The 20441-nt window shown below is 36.6% G+C and overlaps 1 protein-coding gene across 4 annotated transcripts in view; it reads right to left on the bottom strand.

Annotated features, from left to right (window-relative positions):
- Positions 1-20441, bottom strand: part of SEMA5A (semaphorin 5A) — a 315396-nt gene that overhangs the window by 130683 nt on the left and 164272 nt on the right. For all 4 annotated transcript variants that reach the window (XM_064428870.1, XM_064428877.1, XM_064428886.1 and 1 more), the window contains 3 exons: positions 16311-16373; positions 10442-10540; positions 9087-9300 (listed from right to left, as the gene is read on the bottom strand). In XM_064428870.1, coding sequence (XP_064284940.1) covers positions 9087-9300; positions 10442-10540; positions 16311-16373 — 376 coding nt within the window. The remainder of the gene's footprint in view (positions 1-9086; positions 9301-10441; positions 10541-16310; positions 16374-20441) is intronic.

Below are 20441 nucleotides of genomic sequence, written 5' to 3'. Positions count from 1 at the left end.
CATAATATATTCAAGATCTAGATACTGCCCTAATGTTGAATGACATCTCTCTAGAACTTGTTCACTTGTTCACCGACCTCACTAGATCAATGAATCACACCACACTGTTGATCTCTAAAGACCCATTTCTTCCAAATAATTGTAGTCAGCCAAATGCTTATATAGCATTAAATTCTAGAAAGATGCACTTGAGGCTTTTTGAATAAACTTCACATTTCAGCTAGAAATGCTCTTCAAAAGGGACACTTAAAGCAATGGAAAGAATTTAAGCTTCAGATGTGCCAGTTTTTATTATTTCCTTTCATCTTATTAACATAATCAAAAAAGTCCAGTTGCAGTTGCATTCTGCCATCTCTGCATACTGATTAAGTATATTCATTTAGTTGTGGCCCTTTGCATCTGTTGGAAAAAATGTACAGACATTGCATTGGGCTGATCAGGGCATCACTGCTCATGAAGGTTTAGGGACAAATTTTAATCAGAGTAAAATTTTCCTACAGCATTATAGGACTCAAAAGTAATACATAACTTGTGGTCATCACAGCTATATCCATCCTCAGGAGCTGAACTGTAAAATGTTAAGTCCCATATGAAACTGCTGGAAATAGTTTATTAATAGCTATTTTTCCTCTGTTTCACAATTACCTATGATGCGTGCTAAAAATGCCAACCTGCCACAGAGTAGCTGGCTACCAATCTATTTTGACTATTTCCTTTGCAATGCCTTAGCTCTCCATGATTTCTTTTACATTCTTTTCCTTTTGCTAAATTGAAAATTTTATAGGTATGGAAGAGCAAGGACAGCTCAATACACTAAAACTGTGTATCCCAGACATTTTTTTTCCAATCTTCTCTTATATTGCTGATAGATTTTATAATACAATTCAGCATAATCATAAAAGTGGATGCTCACTCATTACTTTTTTACTGATGTAATCTAATAAATTCTGAAATGCAATTATTTCTTTTCTGAAAAATTGTTTTTAAATATGGTAATACAAAATTCCTTGTTTTATTTCCTGTTGTTCATTTTAAATAAATCTCCTTCATTTTCAAGGTAAAGCGTTCTTACATGGCATAATACTTTGCAATTTATTATATCATTTTGCTGGTGCAAATTTGCTAGTGACAAATTTACTCACAGCAGCCATTCTGTTCTCTAACCTAATACTTGCTGAAGCCCTTGAAAGTCAGTCCTGGAGTGGATTTTGTCACCTATATTCACTCTATAGACACCTTGCAAAGCCATGTATGCCAGGGCAGGGGGTAAGTGCAAAAAATATATAGGGATTTCATTAATTCACTCATAACCTCTAGAAATTTGGAGTATGGGGATCTATCAAAAGATCCAGAAGTTTGGATAGTTGCTTAAAATTGAATCCAGAATTCCAGACACAGAGGAATCTAGTGTTCTTTAAGGAGATTTTGCCAACCAGCTGTTATGATATGGAAAGAAAGCCCAATTATGATGGCTTACCCATTTCTCTCAAATATTTTCACTGCCAATTTTTTTTCTTTTCTCTGTTCTAGTTTTGCAGGGAGGGAGACAAGTAAATTACTTTCCCTGCAGACTTGTTCATTTGGTTTGCATAGCCAAGCTTTGGTGGGGGGCTACAGGGGTGGCTTCCATGAGAAGCTGCCAGAAGCTGTCCCCATGTCCAGCTCTGCCAATCCCTGGCAGCTCCAACAGATGGACATGCCACTGGCCAAGGCTGGGCCAATTAGAAACTATGGTAATGCTTCTGTCATAACAAATTTAAGAAGGAAAGAAAAGTTATTGTGCAGTTGTAGTTGTGGCCACAGAAGAGAGGAGTCAAAGAATGTGAGAGAAGCAGCCCTGCGGACACCAAGGTCTGTGGAGGAGGAGGGGCAAGAGGTACTCCAGATGCCAGAGCTCAGATTCCCCTCCAGCTGGAGGTGAAGACTGGTGAAGCTGCTGAGCCCCTGCAGCTCATGGAGTTCCACGGGGATGCAGAAATCCACCTTCAGCCTGTGGAAGAGCCCCATGCTGGAGCAGTCTGTCCTGGAAGGAAGAGTGACCCACACTGCAGCAGTTTGGGAACACTGTTGCTTGTGGGGTGGACTCACACTGGAGAAGTTCATGGAAGGACCCCAGAGTGCAGCAGGGAAATGACCCCTCTCCCTGAGCAGAGGGAGAGGCCACGGGTGATGAACTGGCCATAACCCCCATTCCCTGTCACCCTCTGCCACTGGGGTAGGAGGTAGAGCTGGGAAGGAGGGAGGCATGGGGGGCAAGGTGGAGGGTTTTAAAGTTTTATTTTACTTTTCATTATCCTGCTCTGATTTGGTTAGCAATAAATTCAATTCATATCTCTAATTTGAGCCTGTTTAGCCCATGATGATATTTGGTGAGTGATTTCTCCCCATCCTTAACTCATGAACCCTTTGTTGTATTTTCTCTCTCCCATCCAGCTGTGGAAGGGAGTAACCGAGAAGTTTTGTTAGTGAATGCCTGGAATACAGACAGCATCAGTGCATTACAACCTTCTTCTCTTTTCCTTTTTCTCCTTTTTTTTTCAAGGAAACCAATTTCATAATCACCCTCTTCCCCCTTCACCTTAAGTCTTGGTATGTCTGCTGTTGAAATTCTGTCTCTACCTCCAATACTTCTGTAACAGAATCACACAGAATCAGAGAATGAGTCAGGTTAGAAGGTCATTTCACCCAACCTCCCTGCTCAAGTCAGGTCATCCTAAAGTACATTGGTCAGGATTCTGTCCAGGCTGTTCTTGAATATTCCCAGTGAATGAAACTGCACAACATCTCAGGGCAGTGTGTTCCAGTGCACCGTTACTCACACAGTAAAGACATTATTCCTCATGATTCAGGTAACCTTTCAGCCCCCTCCTTTCTTTGATACATGCTGGTTTTCATGTGTTCATGTTCCCTGAAATTTGAAATTTTCCAGCTTCCCCTGACTGAGAAGCATTTCAGTCCCAAGTTCTTTCATTCTTTCTGGGTCACTGTGTATCATAGTGGTGTGCATTAATGAGGATCACACTCCTCTTGTGCCTCTCCGCAGTTGGGAACAGATGATCTGCTTGCAGCAGTGTCCTCCTTCCTCATTCAGCCTTTCACTGACAACTGACATAGGCAGCCTAGATGAGATACAAAAGAACAAGCTCTGTCCTCAACAGACTCCTCGTGTTTTTAATAAATGGTAGGTGGACCTTGCTGATTTACCTAGGGTAGAAAAGGACTGAAAATATCTTAACTCCATGGGTACCGCTTGTTGTCTACCATTTCAAACATGTAAGGAAATGATGTGAAGGTATTTTGTAATAACTTAGTCTGGCACAGGAAAAAGGAAATTAGGGGAGGCACCTCCACCTCACACCAACTTACTGCTCTCCTACTCTGTCACTGCCATCAGGGAGAAGATGTATGAATTTGAGCTTAACTGCTCAAATTTTTCCTCTGGTAACTGCTCCAATGAAGCCTAAGGACAGGTTTCAAAACTAGCTGGCATTTTTTCTCCTATTTTAGGATACTGGCAAAAATTATGATATACACAAAAGAAAATAATCAACCTTATGGGTGGCACAACCAAAGAAATGTAATTATTTATCTTCTTGCAAAATAAGCAAAACTGGCAGAATATGTTTTGCATATTTTCAGTCAGGACTCTTATCTGAAAGAGTACATTGCACATTCAAGCACACACTGGTTTTGAGTTACATGAAATATTACATAATAAAGAAAAGCTTGCACTAGGTAATTACAAGGCTTTTCATTAAAACCCAGAAAAATGAAAGGATAACACTGAATTATTATAGCCATTTTCATTAATCCTTAAAAACAAAATTGAAATAATTAATTTTTATTCTTAGATCATAAATTCTCTCTACACATCCCACTAGTAGCAAAAGTTATAATAAAAATCTGCTAACAAACAATAATAGGCGCTGATTCAGAGTTGTATTAAACCCCTCTCACCAAACCACCCTTGTAAGAATTTTACTATTACTTGTGAAGACTGAAAGTACTGCTCTGGATTAATAATCTTTTTATTAGTGTTCTTAAGAAAGTGATCTCAAAAGAACCACTTTAGTAAGAGTATCTAAAAACCAAATGCTTAGGACAGCAAGAGGAAAAATGGTAATATTATGTCTACCAGTAAAGCAGAACAATCCAAACATTCATCTCCTCAGATGGAAAGGTTTCTCATTTGGAAGAAATTTTATTTTATTTTATTTTATTTTATTTTATTTTATTTTATTTTATTTTATTTTATTTTATTTTATTTTATTTTATTTTATTTTATTTTTACTTTATTTTATTTTTTATTGCTACATATGATCCAGGATTAATTTTTAATGATCTATCATCTGCCCACTGATGAAATGTTGTGACATTTCGAACACAGATTTTATTCATTTAATATGTTCCAATAGCACCTATCCTTGCATGTCTAGGGTAGAGAAAAGAGCCAAAATAATTTCAAGATAGTCAAGATAGTTGCAGATGCATGAAATTGTAAGGAAAGGCATTTGACAAATTATGAAACCAAATGTTGTAGTGTTTCTTTGTGTGATGAAACAGACAGGGATTTCCTTTTCTTTTTTCTTTTTTTTTTTATGTTTTGCCCTTTTATTGGCTGTGGGAAGCAAACAGACATTATAGATTAAGGCCAACTTTCACACTGAGGTATCAGATAACATTTAGTGATTTAAAGAGGCGTATTAAAAGGAGAAATACCTTTACTAACTGTAAATGTTGGACTACAGAAAAAGTTTCTAAGTTTAAACACCGAAGGGTTTTCATTGCCACTCTGAACACACTGCAACTGTGGACTGCAAATCTAACTATTACATTTACTTCCGTTCTCTAGAGCAAACTGTGGCAAATTCTGCTCCTGCTACACTTTGCAGACCAACTCTACAGTAAAGTCTAATTAGAAGCATACTATATCAACTCCAGATATTATTTAAACAAGCTTAAAGACACTGAAACAGACAGCATGCCAGCTTAATGAAAGAATAATTTATTTTTTATTATTTAATAATGTCCAAAGCAAATTGGTAAGGCAGACTATTCTTCTTATAAAAAACTACGAGGGAAATTTTAAAGCATGCTGCCCTTTACTGACCTGAGCAGCTGGCTGAAGCTCAGGGTGTTGCTGACTGCTTGGTCACGAGAAGAAATCAGTGGGAGAGATGTCTGCTTTAGACATAACCCTCAGTGTGTGCTCTATCACCTCAAATTGCTTCTCTTAAGCACAGAAACACCTGAACATGGATTCAGAGAGAAAGAGAGGGTACGCAGCAGAACAGGACCCCTTACAGAATAAATTACTGGTAAGCAGTCTTTCCACTTTCTTCATCTGTTTGTGCATATATACACATCCATGTGAGTAACTTCAGGCATTACATTTTCCTTTACATGGGAAAAGAGATGGCCAAAATATGACATCATGGGAAGGAGAGTTTGGTTCTCTATTTCACACTTGCAGGTTTACCAGCCTGCAGCCAGCAGGGCTGTTGGATGTGGAGAGACCTGGTTTGCAGCCCTCAATAACTCCCCTGGGTGATCGTGTTCCTTTCAAGAACAGTGACGTAGGTGCAAAGTCCTGACAGCACTGGCAAGAGGATCACACAGGGGCTGTCTCTCCCTGCACTGTCATCTGATAAAGTCTTTGTGAGCAGCCCAACCACTGCTGAACTAAGGTGAGTGCTACTACACTAGCCTGGTGCTTCAGTGGCATCTCATCATGGAGTCAAGCAGAATTTCTGCATGGTTACAACTGGTCAAAAAACTGCTCACTGCCTTTGGGCCAGCTGTATGTGATGTTCTCTACAGGAGCACCAGGAAGACAGAAATAGCATCAATAAACAGAACATAAATTTCTTTTCCTAGAAGCAGAGAGAAGTTCTGAAGTCATGAAAAAAAAAGGAACAGGTGATCTTATTTAGAGATATTCAAGAGATGAATAATTACTACTGTAAATCTTACAAGAGACTAAGTTCAATAAGTACCACCAGATGCTTCTTTCCTCCATCAATGAAGACAACATGACCATGCACACTCTAAAATTTTCCAAAACAGGAAAAACTTTAGGGAAGCGTGCAGACACCTGTAACATTTGGTGAATGGTCGTTTGGGCCAATAAAAAATTTCAAACCAGACAAAATTCAGGGAGTTAAATCCTGAAGCATGTTGTCTAGCAGGTGAACAATCAGTATGTTCAGAGAGGCTGAAAGATGGCTCCAGAGTAACTAGCTCTAGTCAGAAATAGGGTTTCTGTGTTGGCAGTGTTGCTGTGCTGTCCATCTAACTTTTTGGATTTGTGCCTGTTGAAAATCTTTGTGCTTCACATTAATTTACCTTTTCCCCTTCAGTTATCTTCTCTCAGCATACTTCTGTAGCTTAATTTAACACATACACTGAATAATTAATACTTCTAACTGACCTAACCAAATCTTTGTCCCCCAGATAACTGAGTCTTGCGTTCATCAAGAAAATGGTAATTCAGAAATGAAAGTTCCCTGATTTCTCTATAATCTTCCATAATTAAGCAACAGATCATAATGATGCTCAGTGAATAGCTGCTAACTTATGTACTTGGCTGTACATAACTTATGTACATGGCTGCTAACTTATGTACTGTGGACTGCTTCTAGGCCTATCAAGCCCCCAGTAGAAGGCAGGATCCAACAATAAATACAGCTGAACCAGCCGAATATGGCTGAATATGGCTGAACCAGAACAAATGGGGAACTCCTGTCAACAATGTAAATGTATTTTATTGGTGAAATCTGTGATTCCAGAAGCTGAAATCACATCATGGTAATATGGCATCTCACTCAAGCCACCTGAGACATCAGCTCCACTTTCTCCTCCTACACTGTATATCATAGTTCCTGTAATTATAGACCTTCTGACAAGATTAGGAACATGTTTTCTCCTGTGATGAAGATTCAGAGCTTTTCAAGTCAAGATCCTGCACCAAAAGGTACAGTGAACATCAATAACAGACTGCCTCAGCACCTCAGCATATAGGCATGTCCTTTTTGCCTGACTGATGGGATTGAAGATCTCCAAATTTGCTGTGCTAGCCACTAAAATCCACGATGTCTTTATTGCATAGCAATAAAGCACAGAACAAGATAATCAGCTGTGTTTCAGAGTACAACCATCACCCCCAGAGATGATTTGATTTGGTCCAACATGATTCACAGAGCAGAAAATCTAAGTGAGAAAAAACAGGGTGCTTCTGAGGAAAACTTTGAATTGGAAACACTGATAGATGCATGCACATGAGCACCTCAAATGAGGCTGAATTACAGTAACCGTGAGCTACTGATGCATAACAGATATTGACTAGGGAGCTTCCATTCCTGTTGATGCCTTACTTTTCTTGCAGGATTATCGATCTGTGTTACTTTCTCAGTGAAAGCAGCAAAATCTTCCTTTCAATCCAAGCACTGAAAAACTAATGTAGTTTCTTGGCACTGAATCATAAAAGCACGCAAATTGACATAAAAGCAGATGAATCCCCAAGTCAAGCAGACGAATCCCTCACTCCTAGCTAGCCCAGAAAATAATAACCCCTCCTTTTAATATAGTTGACTGGGCTGCTTTCAGACTTTTACTTGACTTACTTTATCTGGCTCCAATTACAAAATTCATCTTGTTCTTCCTCCCCAAAGATAAAAGCTACAGTTTCCTGGTAACTTAATTATAAACAGTTTTGAGTCAGAAGAATGAACTCGAATGGAGAATGTATAAGTACATCTGAAGCTTTTAATAGACAAAATGTGAATACAGTGAATATGATTAATTAGAGAAACCTAGAGGGAATTTTAGCATGCCTTTGGCATAAAAAATATCCAGTTAAGCTGCAAATTCTGTGTGAAGACTTTTTCTCCTTTGACAAAAGCATGCAGGTGTGGCACAGCAATTAGTTCCAATACCAAGCTGAGTGGACAAAGGGTGCCTGGCCAGGGATATACATAAAATTACTTCATTTTTCCCCTCACTTCTTTTGCAATGCTATAATTGTTATGTTGCACACAATTTAGGACTTTTTTTTTTTTGTTGATAATTAACATTCTAAAATCATCCAGCCTTTAGAAAAGGTCACAAATTTCTGCGAGCTATCTCTGAGGGGTTCATTGTTCAAATGAAATATACCAGTCGTATAACCACAATTCAGCATTCACATTATATGAGAAGGGATATTTTCAAAATAAATTTTGTTTCTTGCAGCTGACCAAATGTTCTGAAGCTATAAGAATTTATATTTATATTTAATTTCCAACATGAGACTAATCCCATCATAACATGGAATGCACTGTAGGAATAGTGACTGTTGTGCCACATAACATGCATTATGATTTTTTTTTTTCTTCTGGAACATATTATAATATACATAATTTCACATTTTATGTTTAATAATATTTTTCATTTTAGAAGAATTTGCTTCCTTTTTTTTGTAATAAACAAAATGGCAACTTGGTCTGTCATATCTCAGTAATCCCTTCCTGACTGCAGCTTCTCCCAGCTGGAAACCCTCATCATGTGATTAACATCCATGAAACAAAATTGACTGTTAAACACAATTTTATGATTTGTTTTGTAAACTATTCCCTATCCTATAGCTATAGCAAGTGTCAAAAATGTCAGTCTGCCACCAAAGCAGCTTGAAAGCTAAACTTTTTCCGCTTGTCAAGGCTGGGACCTGCAGGGAAAGCCAGGAGAATTCAGTCCATTCTAAACTGTTTATTTTCTGCCTTGGGCTTTTGAGGGACTCAGAAAAGAATGCTCAATGCAAGCTGCTGCTTAAAGCTGACTCAGCTTTGCCATGTAAGAGCACAGTATGTGCATCTCATCCCTGTGCCTGCAAAAAAGACATGTATTTAAGGGCACATCTACAAGCTTCAGCTATATCAACTATATTCCATAGTACTTATACTAGTAAAATAATATATAAAAAAAGCAAAATAACTTAAAAGTGAAATAAGCAATACTCCAAAAACATTCATATTCTCAGAATGGAATTTCAATACCATGAATATGATGAACATGAGTTAAAAAGATGAGCCTCACAGTCCATCAGCACTCACCATTCAGCCACTTGGAGTTGTACTGGGCAGTTCGGAGAGGAGGAAGGGCCCCCAGGCTTCGATAAATAGCAGGATCCCTTCCTGGAAAATCCATGGCTGTAGCAGCATATAATTCTCCACTGGAAGTGAGAAGAGCAGTGGAATTGTGCTGGGGACTGTAGGGACAACGAGCCATGCCACTGATTTGGTCATGTATCTCTGTCAAGTTGCTTAACTGTAAAAGAATTAGAAAAAGGGATTAAAATTACCTGAAAGTTATCATTTCAGCCAAGCTGCATCAATCTCAGCAAAATTCTGTGACAAACACCTGTTATCTACTTTTATTTTTTGTGTAGCCAACCTCTACATCAATCTGAATTGTCTCTTATAGAAAGTCTTATTGTCAGATCTCATGTTTGCCATTTTGATATGTATGTATGATTTTGATAGGTAAAGCATACATGCCAGCATTATCCACCATGCCAAAACGTTTTCTATTAGAAGGGGCTCAAAAATTTGTTACCTCTGCAAAGACTGTTATTATGGAAAAAACCCCAAACCTGATAGCCAGAATCAATACAGCATCCACCACAGCAGACAACAACAACAAAAAAATCCATTATTTGTTTTGTTGGTGTGTTTTAGGAAAAAATCTCACATGAAAAATGAGAGTAAGAAAAAAAGCTTTCCAACTCAGCAGAACCAACTCTGATTTAGTAGCCCAAATACTTTCAGCCATAAACCACAGCATGACATTAATATGCTATTTGAAAATAAAGGTACAATGGGTTTAAATATAATAAATCTGCCAATGAGTTTTTTAGTAATACAGCTGTTCTTTGTATTTAAATGATTCTACCCTCCTGAAACAAATAGGCAGCCTAGTACTAACGGTGACATTTTTATACTTACTATGACTATTACTGATGCTACAATTAGGCTTTTTTTGGAACATAGAATGACAGATCTCAGTCAAGATTTCTCATTCTCACCAGTCAGAAATCACTAATACAGGTACTCTCATTTCTCCAGAACTACACATACAGAGTATGCAACTACATAACCACATTTGATAACTAAACCTATTGATGCCAACCAAATCTGACAGAGGCAGAAGTCTTATAAACACATAAAGTTCATAAAAATTGACATGTAGGAGGAATGACTTTTCCTCTCACAGCTGAGGAAAAGAATGCAAAAAAGAGATTGGTTAGGTCTCCTATTTGGTCTGCCAGCAGCTAAATCAGCCTTTTTACACATCAGCTCACCCATCAATACCCAAACAGCCAGTTCTCAGCCACAACATGCTCTTCATTTTAACCTGCTGGCTCAGAACAGGGACTCCAGCTTGTGGGGTAAAATATTTGAACTCTTACTGTGCGGTTGGTGCAGATTGGAGTGAAAGCGTTGGTTCCACAGGTAAAGAGATGGTTGCCACCAACAAGAAGCACTCGAATATAGTTCTGGCATTCCTCCTGCCACACAGAAAAGAAAGAATATATTCAGGGCTACTGCAGAGTACAGAGGAGATTAATCACACTTTGCTTTCCATGGTTATTTATCCACACAGAAAAGTTTTAGGTAAACAAGGCCTAAGCATACCTGAGTTAGCAATTACAATATGCACAGATTTCTTATTCACACACGTGCATCCATCAACCTTTCTGAAAAGTTCTTAATAGGATAACAATAAACCTCTCTAGTACTGAAGATTTCTTCTCAGGATATATATCAAAGACTTAGCTAAATTTTGAACTGATAGTTCAGATAGATGATGTGATAAATGCTGAGTTAAATAATACAGTACTGTCTCAGGAGATCAGATGTTGACTTCAAAGACAGATTAGGCCAAGAAAGGAAGTTGTGAGGAAAACAGGGGAAAGAACAGGATGTCAGTAACAAAAATATAGTGAGACTAGTAAAAATAAAATTCTTGGGATATTCTGATATGAATTTGTTACCATGAATTTCATAATTTACCCTATCTGTTTTATTAGAAGCATCTCGTTTCCTGTAAATTCAAAGTTACTCAAAAATTTCATTACCATAATACAAAGATGCTCACCCTGAGGGATAATTTGACATGATTTTTACCTCATTAGGATGGGTGAAGGCTTTGTGATGTTCATATCTCTCATTTCAGAAGCTAGAAATCAACAGCCATTTCTACTGTTAATTCAAACAGAAAGCTTTGTCCTGCAATACTAAAAATCTCCAAGAACTGTATGAGAAAAAATTCAAACACTTCTCTTGAAAAAAATCCATGTCCATATCCAATAAAATGATCAACAATATGTTTGGAGAAAATAAAGTTTCCTGGAGACTTACATTTGAATGCTCTCTAGCATTCACCACAAGATAGTCTCATAAAAAGTCTGAAAAAAACCTTGTGAAAATACAGTTATGCAATTCTAGCCAATATTAAGTGAAATCATGTAAGTAAATCCATACAAGAGTAATAATATAGAAGTCCCATTATCTGGCCTACAGTTTTATTACATGGATTGCTTGTTTATCTTGAAAATAGACTCTCATCCTGGAAGACAACAAATATAATCCTAAATAAATTGAACAGGCACAAAATAGACTGCGAAAGAAGATGGGAAAAATACTTTAAAGGTCTCTGAGAAAACTTTTACAATTTATCTTCTATACCTTTCCACATAAAAGTCAAGTTAAAAATAAACTCAAAAAAATCCTGTAAAATCTCAGGAAAAAAACTACCTCTTGGAAAAAAATACCTCTCAAACCCACATTTGCATTAGTTTCTTGTGAAAAGTAGCTTTTAAATGCTTCTCTTTGAGTCTTTATGGGCAAAGGACAAATATCTTAGAAATAAGATTTGATTCCTATTGGGTAAAAAATACAAAGTTTTTACATTGAACTTTATGAAACCACAATGAAGTTAATACACAACCATATAACTGAGTTGGGCAATGTAACAAGCCATTAAAAAAGTAGTTATTTCACAATTTGGCATTGTTAGTAGTTTTGGCAGTTTCCTTATCAGACTGCTTCAACTCTATCACTAAAAAAAATAAACCAGAAATTAAAAGGTAACTTTTTTGGGGATTGTTTTTTGTTTTTTTCATTAGAAGATTGCTCAAGGATGTAAACCAGTAATTTATTCATTAGTCTATTTCCATTCTGCCCTTTGCAACAAGGCATGGAATGTACGTGTAGGAAAAATAAGTGGGTTCTGACATTACAACCCATCCAACCTCTCCTCTTCATGTTCCAGATCTCCCTGAAAAAGTGTCATTTCCAAATTACTTTCACACTGATCACCCACTCATTTTGTTCAAAAATAATGCTAATTTCTTAAACTCTGACATTCTTGGGAGTCACAAGATTCTTTCTTTAATGTTCCCAAGTCCAGTGCCAACCAGACAACAATCCATATTGCAACAGGGCAAATAAGACATCTCATATGGAATTCTTGTTGGGATCACAGTGCAAAAAATGAAAAATTAAATAATAACTTAGCTACTTTGTTAATTTGAAAAAATTATCCACATAAATGCAAAAGAAAATTTTTAAAAATTGATCATGAATAAAACTATCACCACCCAAAACCATACTGAAAAAGACTTCACTATTTTGTCATTTAAATTGTTCAGAGATACTTTTCTAGCTCGGAAGTCAAGTTTGGCTGTACTGGTTCACTTCTGTCACATGCAAAAATGAGATGTATGTTCTAGAAGTGGCAAAGGACTTCAAATCAAAGGATATTTTAGGTTGGAGCTGGTGTTAGGTTTGGTAGCCATCTTTTATGTAGTCTTACTCTCTAATTCATCTCAACCTCTATGTCATATACTTTCCTATTTGCCTACAAAAAATATATCTGCAATAAAGAAATACATTTAGAAAGTAATTTCTACTTTTGTATCAGCATAACTGAAACAAAATATGACTATTAAAAACAATTCAGCAGCTAAGCAGGCTGGGTAGTTACTTAAGACTACCTTGACAATCCAAAGTCAATCTGACTGCAAGATAATTATCCTCTTGCAGCAATATTTCTTGTATAGGTTAACATTTTAAACATACCTGCATTTAATTTTTAAATACTTTTATTGAAGGTTCAGATAATAACACATGCAACCATTTGAATCTTAAATAAGCAAGAGATGAGACTTCATTTCAATTAGCATTGTTATTTTTAACCTCTCATTGGTTTGGCATTTTCAACAAGTGAATTTATACTTTTTCTTTCTAACATTCCCTACCGCAAGTGTCAGTATGAATAGGCAAATTTACTGTCTTAATCTTGTCTGGTGTTTTAGATTTCTACATGCTAATGCAAGCTGGCCACAAGGACATAATTTTGCGTGGCTCACTCTTGGAGCCACTAGCTATTTTAGGCAAAAGCTTAAATTGGTAGATAAATGTCTGAAGTCTGAGTAACAAATATCAGCCTTCAAAAGTCAAGTGTGCATTACACTGTCAAATGTGACAGATGTCCCTATATATTTTCCCCTTCAGCTCTTTTCCCTCCTTGGCTTCTAAAGCATAAACCTCAGAACAACTGATAACAGCCACAGGCAAAAATTCCGTGCAGCTTCTTTCTTAAGAACAAAAAAGAGTTCTGTATCAGTGACCAGTATCTCAAAACGACTTGAGTTGCTTCAGAGTTCAAAGCTCCATCAGTTAAAGTGACTTTCAAGCAATGAGTTCAGGTTTTGCCAGCTGAACTTATTGCCCTCGTGCTGCTCCGTGGTCAGCAGAGCTTCCAGAGAAATCAGGATCTGAATGAATAACCTACCCACAGCCATCCCTGCAATCCTCATCTCTCCTTTGCCACAGTCTAGGCTGCCCTTAACATTTTGACTCCAATCTTTCCTTCTTTTCCTACAGTTACATGTGTCTGCCCTGAAATCTGAATTCACCTGAGACATTTTACAGAAATGCAACCCCCAGCACCTCTGCAATTTGGGCTGAATCTATTTATACAACAAGCAAGCAATCAAGTTTTTGTGATAACACTAACTGGAATTGTGTTTGCAGAGATTTTCTATGAAGAGGGACAACGCAGGATTGGAATGAATTCCTCCTTATCTGACAACTCCCATATTTTCCAAGGGAAGGCTCCATATGCATCTCCTTCTACAGAGAGTACAGTGACCTCGCTTTAGTCATGGAAATAAGGCAATAAAAGACAAACATAATTTTGATATCCTTTCTCTGGTCATAAATTTATCTTTAATTTTAACCTTGACCACATCAGTGAAATCAGAAGAGTCATGAAAAGTTCAAAAAGACAGTTGTAGTTCCAGCTGGGTAGGTTCCTTCAGGCAGTATCACTGCATTCTCCAGCAACTCCCATATGAAGCTTTCAGGTCACAAAGTTTGTACTTTGTGACTCAAAAAAAACCAAACCAAACCAAACCAAACCAAACCAAACCAAACCACAACAACAAAAACAAACAAACAAACAAACAAAACAAATGGTAAAAATAAGAAAATAACAAGAGAAGTATTTACTCCCAGGATCTCTTTTGAATGTAATGAAGCATAAAGACTAAACCCTTCTTCTAGATTGTGAATGAGGAACATGGCTATGGGTACAAATGAAATCTTTAGACAAATAATAATAATACCAAGAAAGAATCACAGAGGTCATTATTTGAATCACATATATACCATTTCACACCGACAGCTTAACTTCCAATCATCATCTCTTCAAAAGGGTGTGATGAGCATAAATGAAACTCTGCATGAATGAAAAACTACACTAAGGCCCATTTTTAAACGTGTATCATCAGTTTTGTGTATTTCCCCTAACAAAATTATTTAGTAGCAACAGATGCTTTACACCGTTGAATCACATGTGTGGTAACAGTGCTGTCAACATATTATTCCAAAGTACACTGCTATAGCCTCACATTTATAACTACTTCCATCCATCATGTTAAATCACAGTCACTGCACTACGATTTTCAGGCAAGTTGAATGCTATTCTCACAGCCTTAAACTTGGAAAATCACTGTAAAACAAAGCTATATATGTTTAGTTACATATAGCATTCCTACCAGAATAGTTCCTACTGCATATGCCCCTTGATCAATGCATTGTGACATTCTCTATTGATGCTTGAGCATATTCCCTTACTTCCAAATGCTGTCATATGAAAGCTAAGGATAGAGGCTTGAGTGATATATTACATATTGAAGCATAAATTTTCTAGGGAAAAATAACAATCTAGAAAATTAAACATTTCCTTAAAATAGGAGGTTCCAAAAGTCCTTTCTTTTCTATACCTCACAATGTAACATGGCCCTGCTTCAGAAGCGAGGCTACTCTTCCTCGTTTATCTCAAAAGCACAATCATATACTGCAATTTTATTTTCCAGCACTTCGCAAAAAAGGAGCTGGAAATTCACTGTTTAATGGGAGAAATTTAAAAGTCAGTGATTAGCTAACTATGCAGAAGACATTCCTCCTCTAGCAGGTGATGGAGCTGTTGGAATATGTTTTTGAAGCTTGGGATTTTTTGAGTTTTGCACAACAATAATGTATGCAACACATTCTGCTGAATAAAAGTGTGCTCTTTTGCACTTATCACTCTTGATATATTCTATCTTCATGTTATAGTTGAATTAACTTTAATCACTAAACAGTATAAAAATTAAAAACATACATTGCATGCAATTCTAATTGCTTTTATAATTAATTTGATAACTACCTTCAGGTTGGCACAGCCAAAAGTTCAATCTTAGCATTACATTTTCCTGTACTGAATAATAGATATTGCAGGTGGCCAAATAAAGAACTGGTTTTAAGTATAAAGATAGATCAAGTTCAATGTCTAAGAAGTTAGTGCATTTAATATTATTTTCCTCACAGTATCAGTAGCTGGGAAATAAAAAAAGTTAATAAAATTGCATCTTAAACACTGAGAATTTTACAAAGTAATTACACAGTTATTCAGGATTTACAGCACATAAAATGAAATGAAAATACAGTTCGCTACATATGACATGCATATGCTTAACCTTGGTGTCAAAACAGTGAATTGTTGAAAGCTAAAGTTCATGGCCATTTCAGACAGGATTCATGCGACTCTATCTCTCACCCCATGCTCTTTTTCATTTCTTTGCTTACACATCAGTGGAAGACTCTTCTCCTATGTCTTGCCTCAGAAAGGGACACAGCAAAAATGCATAAGGTAGGGATTTATACACTGAATTACATCTGCTATTAACACAGTATTTTTTAAAAGCAGAACAGCTGTCTCATGCTTACCTTTGATTTGCCTTTACTGTAACAGGCTCTTTTAGTAGCTTCGTCACATTGCCACTCCACTGCCTGCAATCAAAAGGAATTTGTTAGAAATGCAGGTAACATAGAAATGTAAGCCTCTGAGCTCTCTAAGCCCATGTTTGTGTTACGTGCTTCAGAGATAGTGATGATTAGCTGTGGATGATCCTATCTATAATAATATATCTATAATAAATGCCTCTTAATAGTTTTCTCCCTAGAAATGTAGTTTTGCTGTTGAAGGTTTTTCATTATTTTAATCCAAAAGGAAGCTGGCCAACATCATGATTCACTATATCAGTCACTACAGCAGAAACCACCACAGTTACATTGAATACTATCTAGCCTTTTCTTGCTCTTTTTGTGAGTTTTATGAGGGTAAGCAGATGGAGGAATACACAGAAAGGCTGAGCCTCTTTCTCCAACAGAACTGGGCTACATCACCACAGCATCTGACGTCAACTCTGCTGAGAAATCTTGCTCAATGGGAAAGTGTGCCCTACTGCACTTTTTGAAGTATTTATCTCACGCATCAAGTGGAGATTTTAGTCTCTAAAGGTATGACTGCAGCACTAATCAGAAGCACTAAAACATCCATTCAGAGAAAGAAGCAATGGGCAGAGACATACAAGACAACAGTGAAACAGTGCACTGCAAAGCAGAAGCAATTTATCCTCATTTTTTGAGCTGTCTCACTGCTTCAACAGATGGACTGTAATGCCTAGTCTGCATTACTACCATTTCACTGTATGAGTTAATTCCAGTTATTTCCATATCTAACATTCAGCAGCTATGACTTACAAACTTTGCTGCTCAGTGGAGCAGGTTGCATGCTTGGTGTTAATGTGCCAATACATGTACATATTTGAATGCTTGTATATGCCTGTGTAGTCAAAGTGCATTTTAAATTAGGCTGCATTCTTTCACCTCAACTGTGCACATCCATATGTTCCTTAGATAAAAATGTCACAAAGCACATTTTATCAAGAAGAATTGAGATTTCTGAAGCAACCACTGCTGCCTAATTACTGAAACCACAGCCTTTTCATTTTTATTTACAAGGAAATAATGAAAGATCATTTATCCAGACTTAATATAGAAAATGTTTTTTACCTGTCTTTTAATGGAGACTGTATTAATAGCAAGCAGACTCTCTAATTAATAATAGGGTGAAAGCCTGTTTAAATTAGAGGGAAAATGCCTTCAGAGTATTTGTGTTTCAACAAGCCCAAGAATGAGCATTTTTCACTTCAAGAAAAAAAACAAACCTACTTGTGAAAACTAATGTAATTACTTCTCTTCCTCCATCGTAAACATCTCTATTTACAGCATTTGCTTTTGCAATGCTAAATGAGTATGGTATGCAGGGGAATATATTGAAAACTTCTGGAAGAATCTACTTGTGAATGACCCTAGAATTTATAACAAACTGTATCTAGCAGCAAGAAAGAAATCTCATACTCAGATAGATAAAAAAGCAGCAATGACCTAACTCTTTTGACTTGGTAATGCAAAAAGCAATTCACATCCGTAACAGAGATCATAGGATGACCAACTGAATTCCTGACCAATCCATTAGGACACACTGAACCTCCATGTTAATGGCACTAGATACAAGTGCTGAATATATTGTCTCAAAACAACACAAAATTTTCAAATGCCTGGAGAACCACAAGAGTTAGTTACCAGAAGAAGGTCAGAGTAGAATGAGAGTGAAGTATGGGTACTTAAAAGGAAGGTTTGAAGGAAAGTTCTTGCCAAAACTGAACTGAGAAAAACATGTCAGGCACAAACAGAAGGAAAAAGAATGCATTAAATACAAAATGTTTATCAATAAATCAATTTTCAGTGACAAAATACCCAGCTTTCAATTGGCTCAAAGTCCACAGTAAAAGTAATTTAAAGGAGAAGGATGTGAAATATTAAAATATTATGTAATATTTCTGGACATCATAGTTAACAGCACATACAGGAACTGAAACAGCAGAAACTGCTACAACTAGATATAAATATATTTGCTTGCAAGTTAACCAAATGGCCAACTCTCTGGGAAAGCTCTATTCATGAAAACATCTGCTAAAAAGGAATAATTCTATGTGCACAATAAATAAATGCAGACACACTGGTGACAAAGCTAAGCCCATCTTTGAATCAAAGGGTTCTCATAGTCCTATTGCCCTTGGTTCCACTGCTAGAAGAGATAATAATAGAGGAGGCTGCAAATGAAATATAGAACAAAGGCATCTGAAGAGAGCTGAATAGTTCAAGCTGTTGTACTTTGGTCCCTAAAGCTCCCACATAGTTCAGTAATGCAGGCAAACATTTCTATATAGAACTTGCTTTCTTTTTACCTTCAGATATTCAGGAAATTCCAGGGAATTTCCCATAAAATGGAAATTTAGATATTTAATACAGTATAAAACTTCTATACAGGAGGAAGACAGGTAGAAAACTCTTTGAGAGAAACGTCATTTCAATGTGGTAAAAAAACGTGAAAAAAATGTGTCCTGAATCTTCAGCACACAAAGACAAAACAAAATGTCCCAACAGAATAATAACAATGTGGGTTTTGGCATTAGAAGATTAAGACTCGAAAATTGTCATTGTGAAAGACCAGATGGACACATAAGGATTGCATTACTCTAAAAAGCAAGTGCAAACCCATGTTTGCATATATTACTGTTATCCACTGCTTCCCTTAAATTGACATATTTTCCTGCTTAATACCGATTGAGGACTTTTCATTAAGTTCAGATGGAGTGCAGATATGACATGCAAACCATGTTGGATATTTAATTCACTATGAAGATCTATACAGCTAAGGTTTATCCTATTAGGATTTTTTTTTCTATTTTTTTTTAAATGAGAACCTTCAATTTTCACATTCAAATTACAACTTGCAGCATTCAGTGTGCTGGTTTTAATTAATGTTCTAATTCTACTTAAGCTGGCAACAAAGTTCATTGAACCAAATTACAGACACTCAGGTTTGTTCTCTCTGGGGAAAGAGTGAACAGGGATTTGAAAGTCAGTGTCAGAGAAAATAAGGACAGGTCATACACAGCTACTACTACACATCTCTACAAAGAATAGGTTAAGAAGGAGGGTTTAAGGCAGCACACCAGTCTGTTTCTGATAGCAAGCTGACAATATTTACAATGACATGGCTTTTATAAATCCTATGATCAATATGGTCTTTCAAGCACCTCTATAAATTCAATGACTTAGCGTGCTCCTAATTTCCCAATCTCCTTCATAAATACATTATCTTATACACAAATAAACCTTAATTATGTAATGCAGTGAGATTTTTAATGATGTCAAAGCCAACGTGAGCAACTCTAAGGACTGCACTTGAAAGATACAACTTGAACTTAACACAGTGTACTTGGATGAGGTTGTCACACTTCATTTTGAACACATATTGTTTTCTTAGGGTAAAAAAATGAATGAAGCACAAAGTCCTACACAGATTTGACATAAAATCAGACTGAACAAAATCAAGGCTTTGGTGCACACCCTAAGCTTGAACTCAAGTTTCAAACTGATGGCAGACAGCTTTCTGAAAAGCCTCAGTTGCAAATGACTGTCTAAGTGTTTTAAACATTGATGTTTGTAAAGAATTCAAAACTTGAGATGAAATCTGTCTTGGCATTTTCAAGGGGCAGTAGGAGGAGAGAAATTCCAGCCAGTGAAGAAAGAAAATTCCAACTTGAGAATATGTAATGAAATTATTATTTTCAAAATGAAGAAAAATGTGCATTCAACAGCCATGTATGTTAAGTTAAAAATTACATTCTTTAAATTAATTATATTCTTTGGAACAACAGATATATTTTAGTAACTTCTCTGGATGAACAGCAAGAGTCTTGCTTAGAAGTTAAACTATTGTAAATTCAGCAAGTTAAACTAAATAATTGCAAAGAAATTAACTCCAACAAAAACTGAAAGACGATCTCTAATTTAAACTGATTTATCCAAATACCTTTGAAGAATATTAAAAGAGGAACAAGGAAAGTGTGGGAGCAGTAAATAAAGTTCATAGAAGTAACTGTCAAGGGAGTCTCTTACATGCCCAACATGCAGCAACAAAGGAAGTCCCCAGGCAAGACATCT

Source organism: Passer domesticus, chromosome 1, assembly GCF_036417665.1.
Source record: "Passer domesticus isolate bPasDom1 chromosome 1, bPasDom1.hap1, whole genome shotgun sequence".
Classification (NCBI taxonomy): domain Eukaryota; kingdom Metazoa; phylum Chordata; class Aves; order Passeriformes; family Passeridae; genus Passer; species Passer domesticus.
Note: the sequence above shows the minus strand (reverse complement) of the source record. Positions and strands in the feature narration are given on the sequence as shown.